The 20,280-nt window shown below is 43.8% G+C and overlaps 1 protein-coding gene across 8 annotated transcripts; it reads left to right on the top strand.

The window, feature by feature from the left end:
• Window positions 1–291: 291 nt before the first annotated feature.
• Window positions 292–19,828, top strand: ktn1 (kinectin 1). 8 transcript variants are annotated; one of them, XM_070978485.1, is made up of 36 exons: window positions 322–545; window positions 5,708–6,423; window positions 6,686–6,844; window positions 6,968–7,084; window positions 7,184–7,314; window positions 7,453–7,557; window positions 7,660–7,800; window positions 7,957–8,063; window positions 8,340–8,484; window positions 9,167–9,263; window positions 9,379–9,563; window positions 9,714–9,782; window positions 9,873–9,910; window positions 10,018–10,108; window positions 10,471–10,539; window positions 10,653–10,690; window positions 10,811–10,901; window positions 11,103–11,171; window positions 11,271–11,308; window positions 12,078–12,168; window positions 12,298–12,410; window positions 12,514–12,610; window positions 12,866–12,903; window positions 12,993–13,083; window positions 13,936–14,022; window positions 15,571–15,660; window positions 15,793–15,879; window positions 15,963–16,052; window positions 16,137–16,229; window positions 16,326–16,394; window positions 16,516–16,599; window positions 17,000–17,083; window positions 18,227–18,310; window positions 18,403–18,498; window positions 18,583–18,693; window positions 18,797–19,828. In XM_070978485.1, the coding sequence occupies exons 2-36, from the start codon at window positions 5,709–5,711 to the stop codon at window positions 18,824–18,826; spliced, it is 3,840 nt and encodes a 1,279-aa protein (XP_070834586.1). In that variant the 5' UTR covers window positions 322–545; window position 5,708; the 3' UTR covers window positions 18,827–19,828. The 8 variants fall into 8 exon arrangements, with proteins under 8 accessions (XP_070834591.1, XP_070834586.1, XP_070834584.1 ...); XM_070978483.1 differs by having other exon boundaries at window positions 12,863–12,903; XM_070978484.1 differs by having other exon boundaries at window positions 389–545; window positions 6,971–7,084; window positions 12,863–12,903.
• Window positions 19,829–20,280: the final 452 nt, after the last annotated feature.

Here is a 20,280-nt window from a genome sequence, read left to right as displayed (position 1 = left end):
GCTATTAAAAACTACACTAGACCACCAATTTTGGTAATGTCATGCAAAATATTGTAAAATATGTGTTCATTTCCTGAAGCAACGACGTGCTGACACCATAAGAAATTAAAAGAAATGTGGTTAGGTCACTAGACACCACAAATAAACTGGAAGTCCCCATCGAAATATTGAAGTACTAGAAATATGAAAGTACTTTTTGTACTCGCGTGTCTTATGGTGTTGGAAGTGCAGTGACCACTCCCCTCTTTGCTCTCTCGTCGCTCGATAGATTTACCAAGCCTTGCTGTCTCTAAAAGGCGGGGCTATCTCTTTCCTTTCCTTACGTAATTACGGCTCTGGACGGTATGGCCCGAGTCACCAAACAAGCGTTTCCCAGCAGCCTGCCTATGACCCGCCCCCGCGAACCAGAAACAGGAGATAGTCTGACGGATAGCGCAGAAGAAAGCCAGGCTGGAGCTGCCCCGGGAAGTCCGGAGTCTGTCAGAGTCAACGCAGAACAACGCCATTACACCACTAGCTGAGGGAACAGCAAGCTGAAGCTACAGGTATGCTGCGAGCCCCTGTTTGTGGCCATATCGTTTTTATTTCTTGTCAAAGGGCCGTTCATCCCAGACTTAGCACAGCTAAGCTCTTTACCCAGGCCTAGAAACGGCCCTCAGGACTTGAACGGAAGAATGAAACAGCAGACCGGGTTAGAGATTTCGGGAGAGAGGGAGGCTGGGTCACCAGCGAGACGAGGCCCGTGGAGGCAGAGGTCCACGCCTCCAGATGGGCTCAGTGTGAAGGAGAAACAAACTTAGGTGTCCTTGTTCACGTTTTAGCTGGTCACTTGTGTCGCCGGTGACTTCCTCTGTACTAATAATTGGATTGGCCGGCTAACGTTAGAACTGGCCCGTGTTAGTTGGCTAACGTTTGTGTTAGCTAGCTCATTGATAGTGCTGAGCTCGAACCACTCAGTGAGGCGAACTTGAGTGGCGACATGCCTTCTCTAGTATGAAATTAACTATTTATAATTTGTAATTATAGCAACTACTTGTAGCCATGGTCAGGTCACTATTGAGGCCATACTGTTAAAGTAAGGACATTTCTTCGCCTTTTTTGCTAGTCACGTTGGAGAAGTACGTCGACATGTATGCCCCTTTCTCCCCTCTGGTTCATTTGACTGTAACGTGTGACTTAGGAGCTAGCTGGGCTAAGTTAGCAAAGGGCGATTAACGCTAGATCACTTCTGCTTTTGCTCTGATGACAGGCTGTCCCCACAAGCTGCCTTTTCTTGGTGTAAGAGCAGCTGCCAATACGTATCTTTGTTCAGTAGTCTGCACAAGGCCGATGACTAGACATGACCTAGCACGCTGAGACATTTGGTACTCAACCATAGTGGACTGCCCTCGTTGAATGGAGAGGCGACTTGCTGGACAACACTATGTCTCAAAGACAAGTCGCTTACTTCTGGTACATCAATTTAAACGACACCTTATGTTGGCAACTATAACTGCAGTGAGGTGATGACTTAAGATATGGCTGTATGACTGTCAATGGTCCCACTTTGAGAAGTTTTGGTCCAAGAGTCCATATATGTATTGCTGAGCCTCCTCTCTCTTGTGTCACGGAGTCAGATTAGTCCTGTTGCCATTTTCCCTAGAGGTCCATCTGTAGATAAGATCTTATCTACAGCGTCTTGGCTTTATTTGATTCGATATGTACCGTAGTCTCAAGTTTCCTTGTTACACCCTGACCAGGAAGGGCTGACAGTTTCAGAGGCCTAATACATTTTATTTTTTTGGACCTACTTGTTAATTATTTCCAGTATAACCACATGCCCTACTCTGTGCTTAGTTACTTTCTGTGTAGTTTATTGCTGGAATACAGATAATGGTGAATTATGAGTTTGTTATCCTTACAGCTTAACTGTTCAGACAGAATCTACCCATTGGCCGACCTATCACTATAGAGTAGAATACTTTTAATTACCTGCAATCACTGCAACTTTCTGGATGAAAGATACTGTCACTGGAGAGTAAAAGTAGTTCCATAATCTGAAAGTGGTCTCAGTATTGAAGAAAAAACAAAGAGGTGGAGTGACTTCCAGTGTGCAAACTGCAGATTTAGTGACCTTTGCACTTCCAGTACCGGTATAGTTAGTTATAAACAATATTATCACCTGATAAGAAATTTTGTATCATAACATTTTCAGCAATTTTGTCATTTAATTTTCATGTTGTAAATGACATCTGTGGTCACTGTGTTATGTAATCTAGTGAGGTTTTTCACTTAACTACCTCCAAATTTCTATGCTTGTTCGTCAGTTGTTGCAATCTTCAAGATGTTAAATGTAGAGTGCTGCATGGCCTGGTTTACAAGTAGTGTTCGTGCTGCTTTTTGGGCCTGATAGTTATCAGGAGTTCCCTCTCTGTCCGGGCCTGCCAAATCAGGAGGCCTGGCCAGCCAAGTGGCTAGATTCCGGAGAGCCAACAGCCCGAGAGGGCTTTGTCCTACGGGCTCATTTTGATGCTGCGACAAGGCTCAGGCTGCACAAGGAAGCTCATGCACCTTCCACTCTGAGACTGAAAGAAAGCAAGCAGGCTCCAAACTTTTACACCACTTACTCCACCCATAGAAGCAGTGTTGCTTTAAGAGTTATTTCACAGTTTCGTTTTTTTCTGACGTGGGAGTTTCCTGGAACATGCATTGATTGTGACATAAAAAAGAATTTCCTGATAAGGTGGACACTGAAAGGTAGGGGTTAAAACTCTGTTTCCCAGTTCACCCATGCTGTTTATGAAGCACATCCTGTACTATGGCTTCTTTATGCCTTTGGTCTAACTTGGCTGAGGTAGTTCATGTCCAGGTTTTACACTTACAGTGCTTTTTTGGACATGTTGCTCGTTGGCCTTCGTTTGTGCTTTCTCTACTCATATGTTGCTGTCCATTATGAATGACACATCTTTTAATGAGGTCACAGGTAGGAAAAGTATGCAGCAGACAAGTCGAGAATAAGAGCTCTCAAGTAAAGGCTAATATGTTCAAATCATGGGATGCATTTTGACTCTGTGCATAGTTTGCTCAGTGTTCTCTAAACCATCAGGTATTTCTCCAGTATATTTTTTCTGAGTTTGCCCCTCAGCTTTGTGGAGGAATGCAAGCTCTTTGACGCAGATGCCATACAAACACATCAGAGGAATGTATGAGGAAAACATTCCGAATCACCTAGCAAGATCAGCCAATCAGGTGTATTTGTCAAGGTCAAAGCTCTTTAAAAAATATTATATAATGAAGACGGTTAAAAAATGGTTTCAAAAGTGTTACATAATAAGTGTTTTAGTTTATGCTCTGAGGAAAAGCTTGGTGCTTGAAAGGCAGTATAATCTTTCAGAGCAAGATAAGTTAAATATTAAACATTATAACAAGCTTGTTACGTTTGTGTGTTGTGGAAGACATAATGGGAGGTTTTCGAGGTGCGAGTGAAATGGGGTCAACGTTACACTATAGGACTAAGCCTGCCAGTCCTCTGAAAGCCCTGCTGTGGAAAGTTATTCTTAAATGTATTATCATGGGTAATCTGCTTAATCCAACTTACTAAAGAGGTCTGCTCTACGACGCTGACTCCTACGCTATGTTACTGCCACAGATCTTGGGTGAAGGATGGGATTGTGCTGCACGTCAGGTCACTCACTGTCAGTTGACTACACAATGCTGTTGTCGTCACTCAGGGCTCAACAAAACTGGTTTTATTTTTGTAAGGAACGTGTAAGTTTGCACAAGACATTGTTGTGTGTTGGTTTGAAGAGATGCTCTCAATTGTTTGAAAAGAGTTCTGTTTATTTTATCAAAATTGTTAGCGCTATTATTGACTCTTGCAAAACTGCAGCACCACCTCAGTGATTGCCACGTTAAACATGGCATCTAGGGTGTTCTAGGGATGTTCATCAAGGGTTTTAACTGGGAAAGTGTTTAATAAAAAACAAAGATAGAAACAATAGCATGGAGGAGGAAGATCAGGAAAAAAAATCGCAAGCTCCTTTCCCACCCCAACAGCTGGCACACAAATATGATGTATTTTTTGATAATGTTTCGTTGAAATTATTGGCAGTGTTGGAACATTTCTTCTAATCAGATTACTTGGCTGAGAAACTGCATTGATTGATATTCATTATGTGTAAAATACATGAGTAACTGTTGCTATGACAAATAAGTCTACCTCATCTTAACAGCCATCGTGCAGCCAGTAGTGTCATATATGCATAATTCATACCCAGAAATGACAATAATGCTTTATAGTCGGTTTGGCTTTAGAGGCTTTTAGTGAGCGTTGTGTCTCAAATTATTACTGCTTTATCTGCATTGATTCCACCCCAGTTCATTCTCACTGTGTAGCCTTGAGGAGACAACACGTAGTTCCTAAGAATATCTTTGGCAGATGCTAAACTGAAGAAGTCTCTGGGCCTCTTGACTCTGTGAACTTTTCCTGCAATGGAAGAGGAACCTCTTCTTCCTTGGCTTGAAGCAGGCAGGGGCCAACCTGCAGCTGCAGCAGACCTCAGCGGGTGACACTTGCATGTGGGTGTATTTTTGCCTCTTGCAAATCCATCCTGATATGAGTTTAGAATACCACCATGTCGTCCTTGTGGGGGCCGTAGGAGGGAAGTGACTAAATGAGACAGTGAGCCATCTGATGTTCTTGACCTATTTTATCCCTGTCTAAGACAATGTGAGTGAAGGTGGTGGCTTTTATTCTCCTAATAACTTTGCTTACTGAGTAGTGTCAGGTAGTACTCCTTACTCTCTCAGAAGTGTGAACACCCTCTCATTCAATGTTTTTTCTTTATTTTCATTATTTTCTACATTGTAGATTAATACTGAAGACATCAAAGCTATGAAAGGACAAATACGTAATTATGTGGTAAACAAAGCAAAATATATTTTACATTCTTCAAAATACCCCATTTTCCTTGATGACAGTTTTTCCACACTATTGGCATTATCTTAACCAGCTTCATGAGGCAGTCACCTGGAATGCTCCTTAGTCAACAGGTGTGCCTCATCAAAAGCTGATAAGTGAAATTACTTGCCATCTTAATGCATTTGAGACCATCAGTTGTGTTGCAGAGTAATGAGTCCAAATTTGAGAGCTTTGGTTCCAACTGCAATGTCTTACTGAGAGGCAGTGAAGGTAAATGGATGGTACCTACATGTGTTGTTCTGACTGTGATGCGTGGAGGAGGTGTGATGGTGTTGGGTTGCTTTGCTGGTAACACTTTAGGCAATTTATTCAAAACTGCACTGTTTTGCAAAGATTCTGTTCTTTGAAGAATGTGAAATAAATTTCATATTTTTCTTTGTTTATATTTTTTTTACCACGCAAGTCTTTCATAGTTTTTATGTCTTCGGTATTTATCTACAATCTAGAAAATGATAAATAAAGAAAAACAAATGGACGAGAAAGCGTGTTCCAACTTTTGACTGGAACTGTATATAATGGAAGGGAGGATGTTAAGCTGTGTAGCTGGGGTAGTGTTATCTAATTGGATCATATCGCTAAGAGAGGACAGGGTGTCATTAAGAGCCCTCTTACAAGCACCCTCTCCACACTGCTGATGTACTAACACCTCCTTTGCAGTCTTTAGCAGTTGCTTTCGTTGGAAGAAATCTGTCACCATAATGTCACACATACATTATCTTTTTTTGTGTGTGTCTTTCTCCTCCTCAGAATGGCGGTGGATATCTATGACTCTCAGTACCTGCTCATCCTGGCCCCTTCCCTGGTCATCGCCCTCATGTTCCTCTTCTTCTGGCTCTTCATGAAGGAAACCTCTTATGATGAGGTGCTGGCCAGGCAGAAACGCGACCTCAAGCTGCCACCATCCAAGCCAGACACCCGTAAGAAGAACGAAAAGAAGAAGAGCAAGAAGAAGGAGAGTGCCAGCGGAGGAGGCGGCGGAGGTGGAGGAGAGTCGGAAGAGGATCTTCGGGATTTTGATGGGGCTGATGGTGCCAACAGCTCCACTCTGGAGGTAGAGGAGGAGCCTACACCAGTGGTGACACCAGATCCTTCTCCACCAACACCTACTGCCTATGTGCCTGTTTCAGTGTCACCAGAAGCTCCTGCTGGTCTGAGGGAGAGAAAGAAGAAGGAGAAAAAAGCTGCCAAAGCTGCTGCCGCTGCTGCTGCCGCTGCCGCTGCTGCTGCAGCAGCAGCAGCAGCAGCTACAGCCCCCTCTTCTGAGGAGCCAGAAGTCAACGGCTCAAAGCCGGCCAGCCGCAAGACAGAGATGCCTCTGGCTGCAAACAAACAGTCCAGCCCTCCCTCTCCCCAGCTTGAGGTCCAGGTCCAGGTCCAAGCCACTCAGGCTCCTGTTCAGGCTCAGACACCTCCTCAGGTCTCTGGTAAGAAGAAGGAGAAGAAGAAACAAAAATCAGAGCCTGGTGAGTAGCCAATTCAAAGTGGGATGTATCACTTTATTTCTGTTGCAAAACATGAAACGTGCTCACTCTTTCATTTAATTAATTCCTCCTAAGTTTCTGTGGTAGAAAAGCGTGAGACAAAATGTTAGCCATAGTTGTCACATCCTCAAGTTATGAGGTTTCGCACAACAGCTTTAATGATAATTGAATATCCTCTATCATCAGTCTCAAGGCAGACTTGCGGAGATTGACAGTATTCTTCCTTTTACCTTTCCCTTTCCAGTGGATGACCAGCAGCCAGAGGTTAAGGCCGAGCAGGCTCCAGCTCCAGCCAAGAAGGAGGCTCCCACTGTGGCTGAAACCAAAGTTCTGGATGGTACAGCCCCCACTGTTGCCAGTGGCAAGAAGAAGAACTCGGCCAAGAAGCAGAAGACTGAGCCTGGTAATGATGCTACAATGGTCTTACATTAAATTATGTCTACATTTATTTAAAATGTCAGGACGTGTGCTCATATTGAAACCTGAACTTTTGGCCTTGGAATCAACCAGTTTTTCTGAAATCCAGTAGATGAAGCCCATGTTCTGGCTGACTCAGCAGCATCTGCCAACCATCAGGCAGCACACAATGATGATGTACCATCCAAAGGGAGTGGCAAGAAACAGAAGAATGAGACTGACAAAGGTAAGTGGGAGAAAAGCCCAAGTCTGATCCAGTCGTTCGTTCTTTTTGCAACCACATCTCGACTGTCCAGCCACACAATCTCTTGTGTGTTTTTAACAGAGAACACAGAGGTGAAGCTGAAGGAGCTGCTGTCTGGTCTGTCCAGCCTGGCTCTGTCAGAAGCAGAGGCCGTCAGTGTGATGGCTCTCCTCCGAGAGAAGAGCCCGAATGCCTTGGATGCCTGGCACAAAGTGAGAGATTATATGTTGCGTTTGAATGAGGTGTTCTTGACAAGTGACATTTCACACTGTTGGCATTTGGCAGGAGACCTGGTATTTGTAGTTGGACTTGTCTTGCCTGCTTTTTAATGACATGTGTCTCAACACCAGTCTGCAGCTAGACTTGACCCAGCTGCACAGGAACGAGAGAGACTTCTCACAACCCTGCAGGAGGAGGCCTCCATTGCCAAGGACAAAGTGAAACAGCTCAGCCAGGTCTAGATAAATGATTTATTCCCAACTTGTTCTTGTATTGCAGAAATAATTCCATTTGCTTCAGCAAAGAGCTTCATATACCCTCTTGTTTTTGTGCTTCAGGAGTTGCAGGTAGAGAAGCAAAAGACTGGCAGGGTGGAGGCCGTAATGAGAGACCAGCGTGCAGCCATGGAGAAAGAACTGGGAAGCATGCAGGCGAAAGCACAGGGCAGCTACCAGGAGCTCCAGACCATGCAGATAAAGGTTAGTATGGAGATAAACGTGATAGTTTCATATATTTCACTCTATGTCATCAATACTGTAGGGATAATCAGGAATTTGAAAAATGGTAAGGAACCCAGACTTTTTGGTATTTTTCTTAAGGCTGCAGGGTGACTGAATCCTATTGTTGTTGTTCAGTTCCAGCAGATGAGGGAGCAGCTGGAAAGCCAGATCACTCGACTGCAGCAGGAGAATGGCATCCTGAGGGACGCAGTCAGCTCTGCCACTAACCAGATGGAGAGCAAGTCAGTGTGTCACTACATTAGATAAGATCCTACTGGTCATGCTTTCTAGAGTTTCATACATGTCTCACCTGTTCAGCTTGGTGAAACACTGCAAACTTCCAGTCTCAACATAATCCTCCATTTCTTTTACCTGTGTCACTAACATTATGGCAGAGATCCATCCTCATGCAGTTATATAATATGAAATCCAACATGCAGGTTAACATCCCACAATAATGGCACATGAAGCATTTCCACATCACTCATTTGTGCTTGTGTGCGTATGTTGCTTGATAGGAATTCAGCAGAGCTGAACAAGCTGCGTTCTGAGTACGCTGGCCTGATGAAAGAGCTGGCAGACAACAACAGCAAGCTGCAGCAGGAGGAGCACCAGAGGAAGTCACTGGAGGTCAGCTACAAGCAGAACGTGTCCCAGCTGGAGGTACACTAATCCAGATGCACAATGTGTTTATTTAGCCTGCGCTTCAGTTTTCCCCAGCTGAGACAAAAATGAACTGAGCTGTACAAAACCTGGTCAGTGCTGTGCAGTCAAATCTGTGTGGCGGGTGTGGTAGCATTATCGGGGAAATGGGAGGAGGTTGTAGTGGAAGTCCTCGGGAGGGGTGTGGGAAATAGAACCAGGGTAAGAAGGATTGTGTTGGCTTTGGAAGCTGGAATGTTTGAGGCTTTGTGCTGTATATAAACAACACTTTTCCTGCTAGACACCCAGATCAGCCTTTCCTGTATTTCCTGAGATTTTCAGAAAAGAAGACCTGGTTTTCTTTATTGCACAGACTAGAAGGGTCAGTCAAACAAACCACAAAATACTTTGTCATTTGGACTATCCATTAACTTAGTTTGACAGATCTAGAGACAGAAAGGATCACAGGCTTATAGAAATTGAGGTAAATCAACCTTCATCTTTGACCTTACAGTAATGATCTTGACTGTGAGAGGAAAGAAGTTGGATTGATTTCATTTATCTTACCCAGTGTAGTGTGGCAGTACACTCCAAAGCGTAGGATTCCCACTCAAGCCAGCCCTGATAATGTTTTCTAAGCACTTGTTTTCTAGTATGATGTGTGGGAGGAAAGTGTTCACCAAATACATCTCTCCATCCTCAGGCCCAACTGCAGGACGCTAAGCGACGTTGGGAAGAGCTGCAGAATTTCCTCCACAATGTCAACGCTGAGAGAGAGAAACTTCAGGCTTCAAAGCAAGGTAATAAAATACAATGTCACGCTAAAAATGTGATTCCTTTTGACTCCTAACTAACATCAAAATGAATCGTCCAGTTACATTCAGCAGCTAAATGTCTGTGTATGTGTGGGCGCAGAGCTCCACAGCCAGCTGCTGGCAGCGGAGACGGAGATGAACAACAAGAACAAGGAGATCCAGACCCTACACAGCAGCCTGACTGAAGCCATGGTCGCCAAGGAGCGGCTGGAGCAGAGAGTGATAGAGCTTATGGAGATGTCCCAGCACAGCATGCCTGATGACTCACTGCAGTCCCGGGTTCAGGTGAACCACCACAGCATCACACGCAAAACAATCAGCATCAAAATTTGAAGTAGTCCATTTCATAGTGCATGTTTGCCTGTTGATTCCACACTGAGATGCAAAATGGATTGTGAAGCAGAGCAACACACTAATACAGCCTGTGTTTAACAGGAACTTATGAGTGAAAACAAAGGTCTTCAGGCCCAGAATGAGAGCATGCAGGCCCAGATCTCTTCACAGGTATATTTGTCAATCTCATTTACCTCGTTTTCATGTTTGGTCAGAATTAGATGTATGTAGGCTAATAAGATATCTTGTCTTCTCATTTAGGCCAGCCATGTCTCCCACATTGAGGAGATACAGAAGCTGTGAGAAATACTCTTTTACCTTTTTCAGCCATACTGATTGCATTAAAACTGATTCAGCTGAGCCATTCATGGCGTGCTCTTTCAACTGTTCTGCATGTTCTATTCAGATTGGCTGACAAAGAGTTGCAGAGGAAGAGTCTAGAAGATTCTCTAAACGCAGAGAGGAGCAGTGGGGCCAGTAGAGAAACTAAAATGCAGGTACAGTCACAAGAGCACTTCATCTACAGATTCATATACTAATTTTGTGCTGATTCATTGGTGTGCAGGAATTTGGTAAACATGTTCTAGGCCTCTGATTTTGTACACCACCCGGCCAGAAATGGCATTGCATTCTGTTTTTATTTACATTTTACACCATGCCAACTTTTTTTCATCAGGGTTGTAGATATTTGGAGTTCAGATGCCAAATGGATATAATTGATTTCATAGTTTCATAAATCTCAGACAGAATTATGAGTTGCTATGTCATTGTTCGGACTACATATTGTCTGTAAGAATCTGAGTTGCCATGGCATAGTAAGCATTGTTGTCTGTCTTTCCTGTCTGTCCTGGCTCTGCAGGCCTTACACAATGAGAACATGTCACTGAAGGCGGAGATCCAGAATCTGCAGGCACAGATTTCTGATCAGGTCGGCTCTGTGCCTTGACTGTTGTTTGAAATTTAAAAGCACTTTATGTGTTTGTGTGTTCTTCTGTTTGACACTCCCTCTCTATCTATTTGCCTTTGACTCTCCCCATGCAGACAGCCTCCCAACTGGCTTTGGACCAGTTCCAGAAGAGGTGTGTGTGAAAAGTACATGTTTTGGATTCATCAGTTTGTTAGACGTGTTGCTCTGTCTATACAACTTATAGACAGAATCATTTACTGAATGACCTTCTAAAAGTCTGCTTCCTGCCCAGTGTTCGGGAGAAGGAGGAGAACATGAAAACCGTTGAGGGCCTGCTGGAGAAAGGGCTGATTGAGGTGGCCAACAAGGAGGAAGAGCTCAAGGTGTGTGTTTACTCTGGTTTAGAAGGGGTCTGCTGCAGCTAATAAAGCCTCCGGAAACATCTGAAAACATGCTGCCTCACACATGCCCACGTTTGGCTCACATCAGCATACTTTAAGTGACCATACATTTCGCTGCTTGCCTTGTAATCACAATCCCTAATCGACAAAAAAATCTCAACGCCATGTCTTTCCCTGATGCAGGCTCTAAGAGAAGAGAACGAGGCACTAAAACAAGAAATGGAGGCCGTTAAGAGAAAGACAGCAGAACAGGCGAGTTGTCTAAAACCTTTCATAAGAAAGAGTTGCTGTGTCTTTTCCACCTTAGTCTTGTATTAATTTGTTTTAAATGATCTCTTCCTCCAATCACAGGCATCATCAGAGTTGACAGTGGAAGCACTCCAGAGCCAGTAAGATCAGTCAAGTTGATTTGGTATTCAGGGAGCATGACATTGTAGCAGTATGAAGTCCTTCTGTTCACCCCAATCCACAACATACAAAGACACACAGAGGGATAAAATACCTTTAGTAGAACCACTTTAGTCAAGTCACAATTGCACGTCATGAAAACCAAAAATTGTCAGAATTGGCCAAAAACATAATCCATCTGGTTGTTTTTGCACTGACGGGCTCAGATTGTTATTCCAAGTGTCCATACAGACACAAAGCTATTTGTTAAAGACTAAGATCTGCTCCGTTTAACCAGGAACAGCTGGTCACTCTCACCAAAGCCACCAGGCTCTATTCACAGAAGCAGTAATTTTATCATCGTAAAATACACTTCATTAAAACACAACAGCAACAAAATAAAACTCACCGAAACCTTTTTCGGTCATCTGTCACCGTTCCAACAATCACCAACTCCGGTTTTGTTGAAATAAATTAAGAGAGAGAGAGGGCAGCGAGGGAAACGGCATGTAGAGCCAAAATATTTTCACATTATGACCAGAGAGCCTTAAATATGTTGGACTTCACTGATCTTCCCAGCAAAAGAAAAAAAAGCCAGTCATTTCTGGACAATAGAAACTCTGGAATATTAACTTCCACAGTTAAATGTATTCGGATATATATTTGATTTTAGAATATTCGTTGACAGCCTCCAGGACCTATTAACTATTAAGTCTTTTCTGACTTGGCACGAGAGGCTGTGATGAACCCTGGTTTCACTTTGCTTTATAGGATCCAAGAGAAGGACGTGAAGCTAAAATCAATGGAGGAGAGTCTACAGGCAGCACAAGACAGCAGCTCAGCAAGAGAGAAGACAGCTGAGGTGTGGGCTTCTCTCTAGTAAAAAAAAAAAAAAAAAAGACTGCGTTTGCACATTTCAAATGCTGTTCCTTGTATTGTTGGTGAACTGTCCCAGTTTGAGCTCCAGTCTGAGGCAGTTTTTGTCTCGCAGGCTCTGGAACAGCAGTTGGCCACCCTGCAGGCAGAGATGGAGCAGCTGAGACAGAAGGAGACGCCAGAAGAGCTGACCAGTTCTGGTACCCAGCTCCAAGAACTCCAGGCTCAGTAAGTAAGACACATGGACGCACACAAACACACACTTTGCCATGCAGTCCTCCAGCATAGCCCCTTACAAATCAGCCTAATGATGAATACATCTGACGCACAGGCTAGAAGCGAAGGACCAGGAGATCCAGATGCTGCAGGCTGAGCTGGAGGCAAGGACTAAGGAGCTGAGTGAGAAGATGGAGCAGATACATCAACAGGTAAAGTGCTCACTACAAAGTGCAAGTGTGACATATTTTATGGTCTGAATCAGGAGGATTCGTTCAGCTATAAAAGATTTTACCAAGAAAGGGGTTCTTTTGACTAGGGATATGTGATTCAGATCAGACAGAACTCTTCCTGTTTGAATTGTTTTAAAGTTTGATCTTTCTGTCTTTGTTATCTGGGTCATAAGAGATAAAACTCTTGTTCCGTCCTAGTTTTAATTGAGTCTTGTTCCCCTCCACAAATAGCAGTCCCGTACAGCAGTGCCAAGCCCAGAGCTTTTGACAGCGTGAGTAATGCTGCCTGCCATATGAGAACATATAACATACATATTTCTCACATGCGTTGGTATTGAGTGGTTGCCTTGTTGTCTTTCAGGTTGTCAGAGAAGGAGAAGCAGGTCTCAGATCTGCAGGGTGAGCTGGCTGAGCTGAGGGACTCCCTGGAGCTTCATAGGAAGAAGAACAACGTAGGTTTCCTACAGCAATGACCTGAACCCATATTACACCAGTAACTGCTTTGATCCAAAGGTCTGCGTGACATTGCATCCCTCCCCCTCGTGTGGTACTCCACAACACCCCCCACACACACACACACTGGAGTTGCACAATGCATACATCCATACTTCCTGTTGTCCACTGCCACTTAGCCTCCCTTGTTTTGCATTCTGTTTTTTTTTTTTGTTGTTTCTTTTAAATAATTTTTGATACATTTTTTTGATGAACGCCAAATAGAAAGCTCTCTTTAGCCAAGGTTGTGTTCTCAACATGATTATACACATCAGTACAGATGTCTATTTTGATTTGGATTGCTTTAGCTGAGTGTTGCATAACAGGGCTTCCAGCCTACTCTTGTTATGCTCGCCGTTGGCCACGACTGTTTCAGCTAGCTTGTCTGTGCTTGTGGGTGATTCAGAGCATCAGAAACTCGCCTACCTTTTATTTTCAAAAGAGGAATATTTGATTTGATTGTATTTATGTGGACTTTTGTTTTTTCAGTTTTGTCTATACTGTAAAAAACTCGACATTATTACTTTAATGTGAATAGAAAGTACTCACAGACCATTGTTTCTATACAAATCTGGTGTACTGTGCATGTTGGTTTAACCCACACGAGGTGCTAGACTGGGACTCTCGAGGCTATTCGTTCATGCTTATTTTTAGCGGTTGGAGCACGGCTGAAAAGAGAGTCGTAATTTTAAGATTAGAAATGCGTTCGGTTTGTTCTTTTACTCTACCAGTCTTTATTTGAGGGGTTCACTGAATGCATTTTACCTGAGGCTGAACTGAAAGTAGTATCTCTCTGGAACTGACCAAAACAGGAGCTTCGGGAGAAAAACTGGAGTGCAATGGAAGCTCTGTCAGCCACCGAGTCCATGCTTCAAGGGAAACTCAGCAAAGCTGTCAAGGTTCGCCACCCCACCTCAGTCTGCTTCACTCTAGTTCCAATCTGATGCATCCCCCCAAAATGCTGTTGTTTTTTTTCCATAATTGACCCAGTGAAATTTCTTTTTCCACCTTCATCCATAACAAAGCTGCATACTCATTTACCTCACTCTCGTCCGTCTCAGTGTTGTTTGGCCTCAAGTCTTCAATTGGCTGTACATTGAGCTGTTTAACTCTGCTGCTCCCCTTCAGAATCTCCGACATTATTAGCTGAATGGTTTCTTTAGCAGATGCGTTTTTGCTTTAGCTCTGAATTATAAAAGATTTCTCCCTTCCCAAAGCTCAGGCTGATGCTTGGAAATGAGTGTGCAGTGAAATAGAAACGATTTCATTAGATGTCATTAGCTTGAGATTCATGGTAATCATTTTGCAGCTCTCTGTCCTCCTATCATGTGACTCATTTCTAGCATGTTTCCCCACCCCATTCTGCTTTGTGACATCTGTACTGTCAATATCACAAGATAATCATGAAAATCAGTTTGATTCACCTCGATTTTACTGCAGTTTGTGCCCTTTGAAAAGGGGCGTGATCATTTGACTTGTAACGAACAGTGCCTCTTATGTTTCTCTGTGTTCTGTCCTCACAACTGAAACATCTTTGGTCTCCATCAGTACACAAACAAGTGTATAACTAGATGTAAAGCAAAATCTACAGTGTAGTTCTTGTAGCTCTCTTCGTGTAGACATAGTCTGGCTTCCACATAGCTGGTCTGTTACCAGTTACAGTGATGTGTGCATATTTTTGCCCTCCTCCCCCTACATTAAGGGAAGGGTATATGCTGAACCATCAGCACAGCAGCTGCTCTCCTGCCATCTGAGTACAGTAGAAAGCACCTTCTCTTTGCTGAGCCAGGGAGTTCCTTGGCAGCTGTTGTGTACTGTCAGTGCATGCCGGTTGTATTCGACTCTACACTCGTCTCAGAGCTTCCTTGTGTGACACAGTGTGTCAATGTGAATAGCGGTTAGAGTGCCAGCTGGCTAGTGCTTGGCATACGTTCTCCCTTTAGGCCTCAGAGTGACAGTGCATGATGCTTGCCTTTTGTGGGAGGACTGATAGCTACCTTTTTTTTATTTATGGAAGAGTTTCAAGGTACTTTGTGCGATATCATGAAAGCAGATTGATGTGTTTCTGGTTGCAGGAGGAGCATGTGATGCGCTCTGAATCTGAGGTTGTTGACACTTGGTGTGGTTGTGGCCTGTTGAAAGATGGCTTTCGGGGTAATTGGAAGTTGGAACAAGATGGCGTTTATCCTAATTCTCTCTAATCATTATTTAGGATTATGTTAAATGAATCATTCATGTGAAATTGATTGTGGCATCTCAATGGACGACTTGATCTTGACTGATTTTTTTTTTAATCAGAAAATGAAGATGAAGAAGGAAAGGTGGTGGTTGCATCTGCTCTGACGACCACTGGACCTTGTCTTCGAAGTGACTGAATTATTGGAACAGTTGATCCTAAATCTCCTCTCCTCTCTTTGTCCTATTTGCCCCCTCCCACCGCCTTGTAGGAGAACCAGGTGGCACTGGCAGTGTCTCAGGCCGAGTGTCGAGATGTTCTGCACAGACTTCTGCCCAATGTGCCTCTGCCCAGTGAACAGGTATGGCTAATGTGGATTTTTACCTCCATGCAACTTGTGCTTTGAATATCTTTCATACTCCATTGCACTTCTTTTCCTGTCATGAACTTACAATGAGGTTTCTCTTTGCTCTTCATTTTCTCTCACTACTAGAACCACCAGGAGTGGCTCCACACATTTGAGAGGGCAGTAGCTGAAAGCTCAGCTGCACAATCCGCCCCTGCATCAGGGGACTCTAAGGTAAATAAAGTAGAAATTTAAATTGGAGGATATCTCCTCTCAAAGCAAAGGTATCTTTAGCTGCAAATGTTTCCCTCTGACAGGCACTGGCTGAGAAGCTGAAAGAAGCTGAGGAAACCCAAAGGATTCTACAGAAAGATTGTGAGACATACAAGAAGGTTTTGGCAGAGACGGTGAGATAAGATCTGTTTTAACATTTGTGGTTCTGTGGTGGAGTTGCTTGCCAAACTGAGCTGTCATTCCTGCTCCGTCCACAGGAGGGTATCCTTCAGCGCCTCCAGAGCAGCGTGGAGCAGGAGGAGTCACGCTGGAGAGTGAAGCTGGAGCTATCGCAGGGAGAGCTCAGAGAGGTATGTGCTCACGTTTAGCAGGAAGCCAATCACTGAGGTGATATATCATTGCACCATGTGGGCCTTTCATTGCATCATTCTCCTGTTTTACCTTAGATGAACCAGAAGGTTGCAGCTCTGGAGCAAGAGATTGAGAGACTAACAGATGGAGCCGAGCTGGAAAATGTCAGTTCTCTTGAATCACACACCTCTAAGTATTGTAATTCAAGCTTCAAAGGTTCTGCCATTTTTAATTTGTGTTTTGTCCCAGTCATAAGTATCTCTAAACCTCTGCTGTGCTCTGCAGCTGAGACGAGAAAAGCAGCACTTGGAGTCTGAATTGGAGCGGGCGGAGCATGAGAGTGCCACCTACGTGACGGAGGTCAGAGAGGTGAGCCAGAAACATGACGTCCTCAGCCAGTGGTGATCCTCAGTCATGTCATAGCTGTTCATCCTCCTGTGGCAAAAGAATGAGCTCTGTTGTCTGTCACTATCATGTTCATGGTGCTCTGTTCTGATGTTTTTGTGACTAGACTGACTTGAAATGCACAAAAAGGAGACATACTGTTAAAGTGAAAGTACACATGCTTCACATTGTCAGCTCTAGCAATGACTTACCAGACTAACTTAATAAACATCCTTTGGTAATTTACAGTTATGCACAACAGGTTTCTGTGCTTTATCACTACGCAGCTCTGCCAAGACTAGAGTAGACTGTGTGCTAGTAGTGCTGTCCTGGACCCCACTCCCACAGACTCCCATTAAACACATCATCTCAAACTTAATTTCAGCTCAAAGATCTGTTGACTGAATTGCAGACCAGACTCGATGGCTCATATACAGAAGCTATCAGACAGAATGAGGAGCTGAATTTGGTAAGCGTTGCTCAACCTCTAGCTAGAGCTCCTTTTTAAAAAACTCTCTCATTGCATTCAGCAGTGGCTCTGCACTGACTGCCACAGGACGGGGGCTTCTCGCATCTTCTGCAACTGCGGGTCATCATCCATAACCTCAGTGAACGTGCTCTCTCAAACCTCAACTTCAAGGGTGTTTGCTCTAATTATAGGAGCCAGGAAGTTTGTAAAGTAGCAAGAAAAATTAGAGGTTGAGAATGATGACTCCCCTTCACACTATGTGGCAGTTACAAGACTAACTCTCCTTTCTCTACACTGTTACTCCACTTCACATGTCAGGCATATAACAAATGGCTTACTAGTCAGCTTGCCCTCCTTCTGCACTGCAGAGTCAAAAAACGTGCTCCACTTTGTCCATCTTCAGCTATAATTTTACTCCATGCCTTCAGCTACGCACTATTATTCCCTCTTCAGCTTTCTGACAAACCTTGCCTGTCTGTTGTTTTGTCTCGATGTCGCGTGATGTCACCATTATGGCCTCTGTGGAGTGTTAGCGGTCAGTCGTTTTTTCACAATGTGTTGGCTGTGTTTGGACCAGCAATAGCACTATCAAAATGTAGCCTCCAGATTAATTACAATAAGGCCTTTTGCTGCGACACATTGCTACATTGTCTGCTAACAATGCATTTGCCAATGAGGTATGTACAAGTGCATATTCCTGGTAGATTACTTTGGCGAGGTGGTGATGTATTTATACTATTCATCTTGCAATCATGGCGACACTAGAAAAATGACTGCAGCAGCGCTAACCTTCCAGAGTTGTAAAATCCTGTTTCAAAGTATCATTAACTTTGTTATCACAACTGATAAGCCATAAAACATGAATGTATTCCTCAAACTGGACTTCCTTGATAGTGATTCATCTCGCCGGTACCTGTAGCAACGAGCCCACACCAACATACCCTGGTGCACTCTTTTACACGGTGCTATTTTTGGTTTGGACATGGTCTAAGTAGGACAAGTGAAAACTGTTAGATCTGTGCAAATGTTGAGCACTTTAATGTACACATTAACTGTTGGCAGATGACTCTAGGGTTTACAAAGGGTCATTGGGAAGCTTTAATGTGCTGTCGAACACTTGCTGAGTGTCTGCTTTGATTCCAGCTGAAAACCCAGCTCACTGAGACTCTGTCCAAACTGGAGACTGAAGAAAATGAGAGGCAAAAGGTGGCTGGTGACTTGTATAAGGTAATATTATAGTTTACTATGCTGCTGATATGGATCCAACTCCAGTTCCAGGTCCATTGTTAACAAGTGTAACTTTCGGGTCCTTTATCCAGGCCCAGCAGTCTCTTGATCTGATCCAGGGGGAGCTCTCAAAAGTGACAGACAATGCTGATGAGCTGATAGAGAATAGCAGTCTGACGTCACAGAGGGTAAGACTCTGGGCCAGTTTGGATGTGTGCGCAGTCATTAGATGGCTACATTGTGCTCTTAACCAGCCATTCTGTCACTGACAGGAAGAGATTGATAGAAAGGAGAAAATGACTGCAGGACTGAACCAAACAGTCAGAGAACTGCAGCAGCTGCTACAAGCCGTCAGCCGGCAACTCGCCAAGGGACAGGAAGGGGTAAGGCCCACTTCTGCGCTGGTCTTAACACTTAATTCAACATGATAGTAACATTGTCCTGAAGTCCTGAGTGTGAGCATTCTACATTTGTGATTTCTTCCAGGAGCCTGACAAAGATCTGCCCAAGGTATAGTGAGAGGAGGATAGACCCCCATGCAGCCATCCGGACTGCACTACAGAGACCACCTTCGACCTTCGGTCGCATCACTACCACCGTCACACCATACTGTCACACCCAGCCACCCCCATTTCCCCACCCTCCGTCAACTCACCTGTACTGTAGGCTGACTGTGGCCAAGGCGCTGGCCAAACCACTTCCAGTCTCACTGTTGGCCATGAGGGAGCAGACAGAGGTTACTGTTAATTCCAAACACTCCAGACACTGTACCAAAACACACCACTCTGCTCCCACCACATTCCTCTTCTTCTGCAGCATCACCAGTTAATTTTTATTCTAAACTTTAAAATGACATCCAGCATAATTCAAACTGTGTGGCAACCATTCCTCTGTTTAAAACACCTGTATTTTTTCAATGAAATCCTTTTGAATACTGCAGTAGTTTGTTGTTTATTTGTCAAAAAGAGGGCAGTGATACAGATTTCTAACTTGATGAACCAAACTTTGGGTTTTCAGTCCTTTTTTTTTTTTTTTTCCTTAACTTAAAGACATGTATTGTTTAAGTGTACCACTTAGGACCTGCTGAAATACACTATGTTGTTGCTCTGTTTGCCTCCTGACCAGAAAACTATCACAAACTGTGCATCTTCGTGCATTCATTAATTCATAGCTCCATGCATACCTTGGCTCAGTATTGGGTGGGAGAAGGGAGATCAGAAGGGGTCTCAGCATATCCGAAGGGTCACTACGTGACTGTAATTATGGAGACGCATGGACAAATTGTAGTCAAGTCTGTACTGCAGCTCCAGAGAGAAGGGAGCCTGTGACCCTGGCTGTGGAAAGAGAAGGCCAGGTCAACAGTGTTAGAGGTTTTTAATCCTACTGCAACTACTCTAGGAATAAGCGTCCCATATCATCTGTAATCAACACTCGCTATATTGTTGCTAAGTTCATTAACACTGAAGATTTTGTTCTTTTTGTAACAGGTGATGTTAATAAAAGGGATGCTTGATAATCTGTGCAGTGTCCTGTGCTGTTTCTTTTCCCTCTGCTGTACTTCTTTGTCCCTACCACTATGGGGCAGCACACAACCTTAGTTGTGATTTCAAATGGTTCATGGCTTTGAAAAACCTTAAAGAGCAGAGAGAAATTACAAAGCTTCTTCTCAGGAAGCCTTTGCCGGCGGTATGTTCTGCGTGGGGAAATATTAGTCTGACTTACGTGGACACAATAAACATGCTTGTCATACAGTGGTGTTATTGTAGTAAGTTGTGTAAGCCGACAGTGAAACTGCCATCGAGCTGCCTCAATTATGGAACATTTGGGGTGTGACCAGTTTCCCGTGATGGTAACATGCTGTTAAAGCCTCATCACAGGAGACTCTTTTCTCCGCTCCTGCACGAGTTTTTTCCAAAATATTTCCCATCAGTAAGACGATTGAAAGGAAGTGAGAGTGCAACTGGTAGCTG

The sequence above is a fragment of the Chaetodon trifascialis genome, chromosome 14 (assembly GCF_039877785.1).
Source record: "Chaetodon trifascialis isolate fChaTrf1 chromosome 14, fChaTrf1.hap1, whole genome shotgun sequence".
NCBI classification, from domain to species: Eukaryota; Metazoa; Chordata; class Actinopteri; order Chaetodontiformes; family Chaetodontidae; genus Chaetodon; species Chaetodon trifascialis.
The sequence above is the reverse complement of the archived record's forward strand: the minus strand, read 5'-3'. Positions and strand labels throughout refer to the sequence as shown.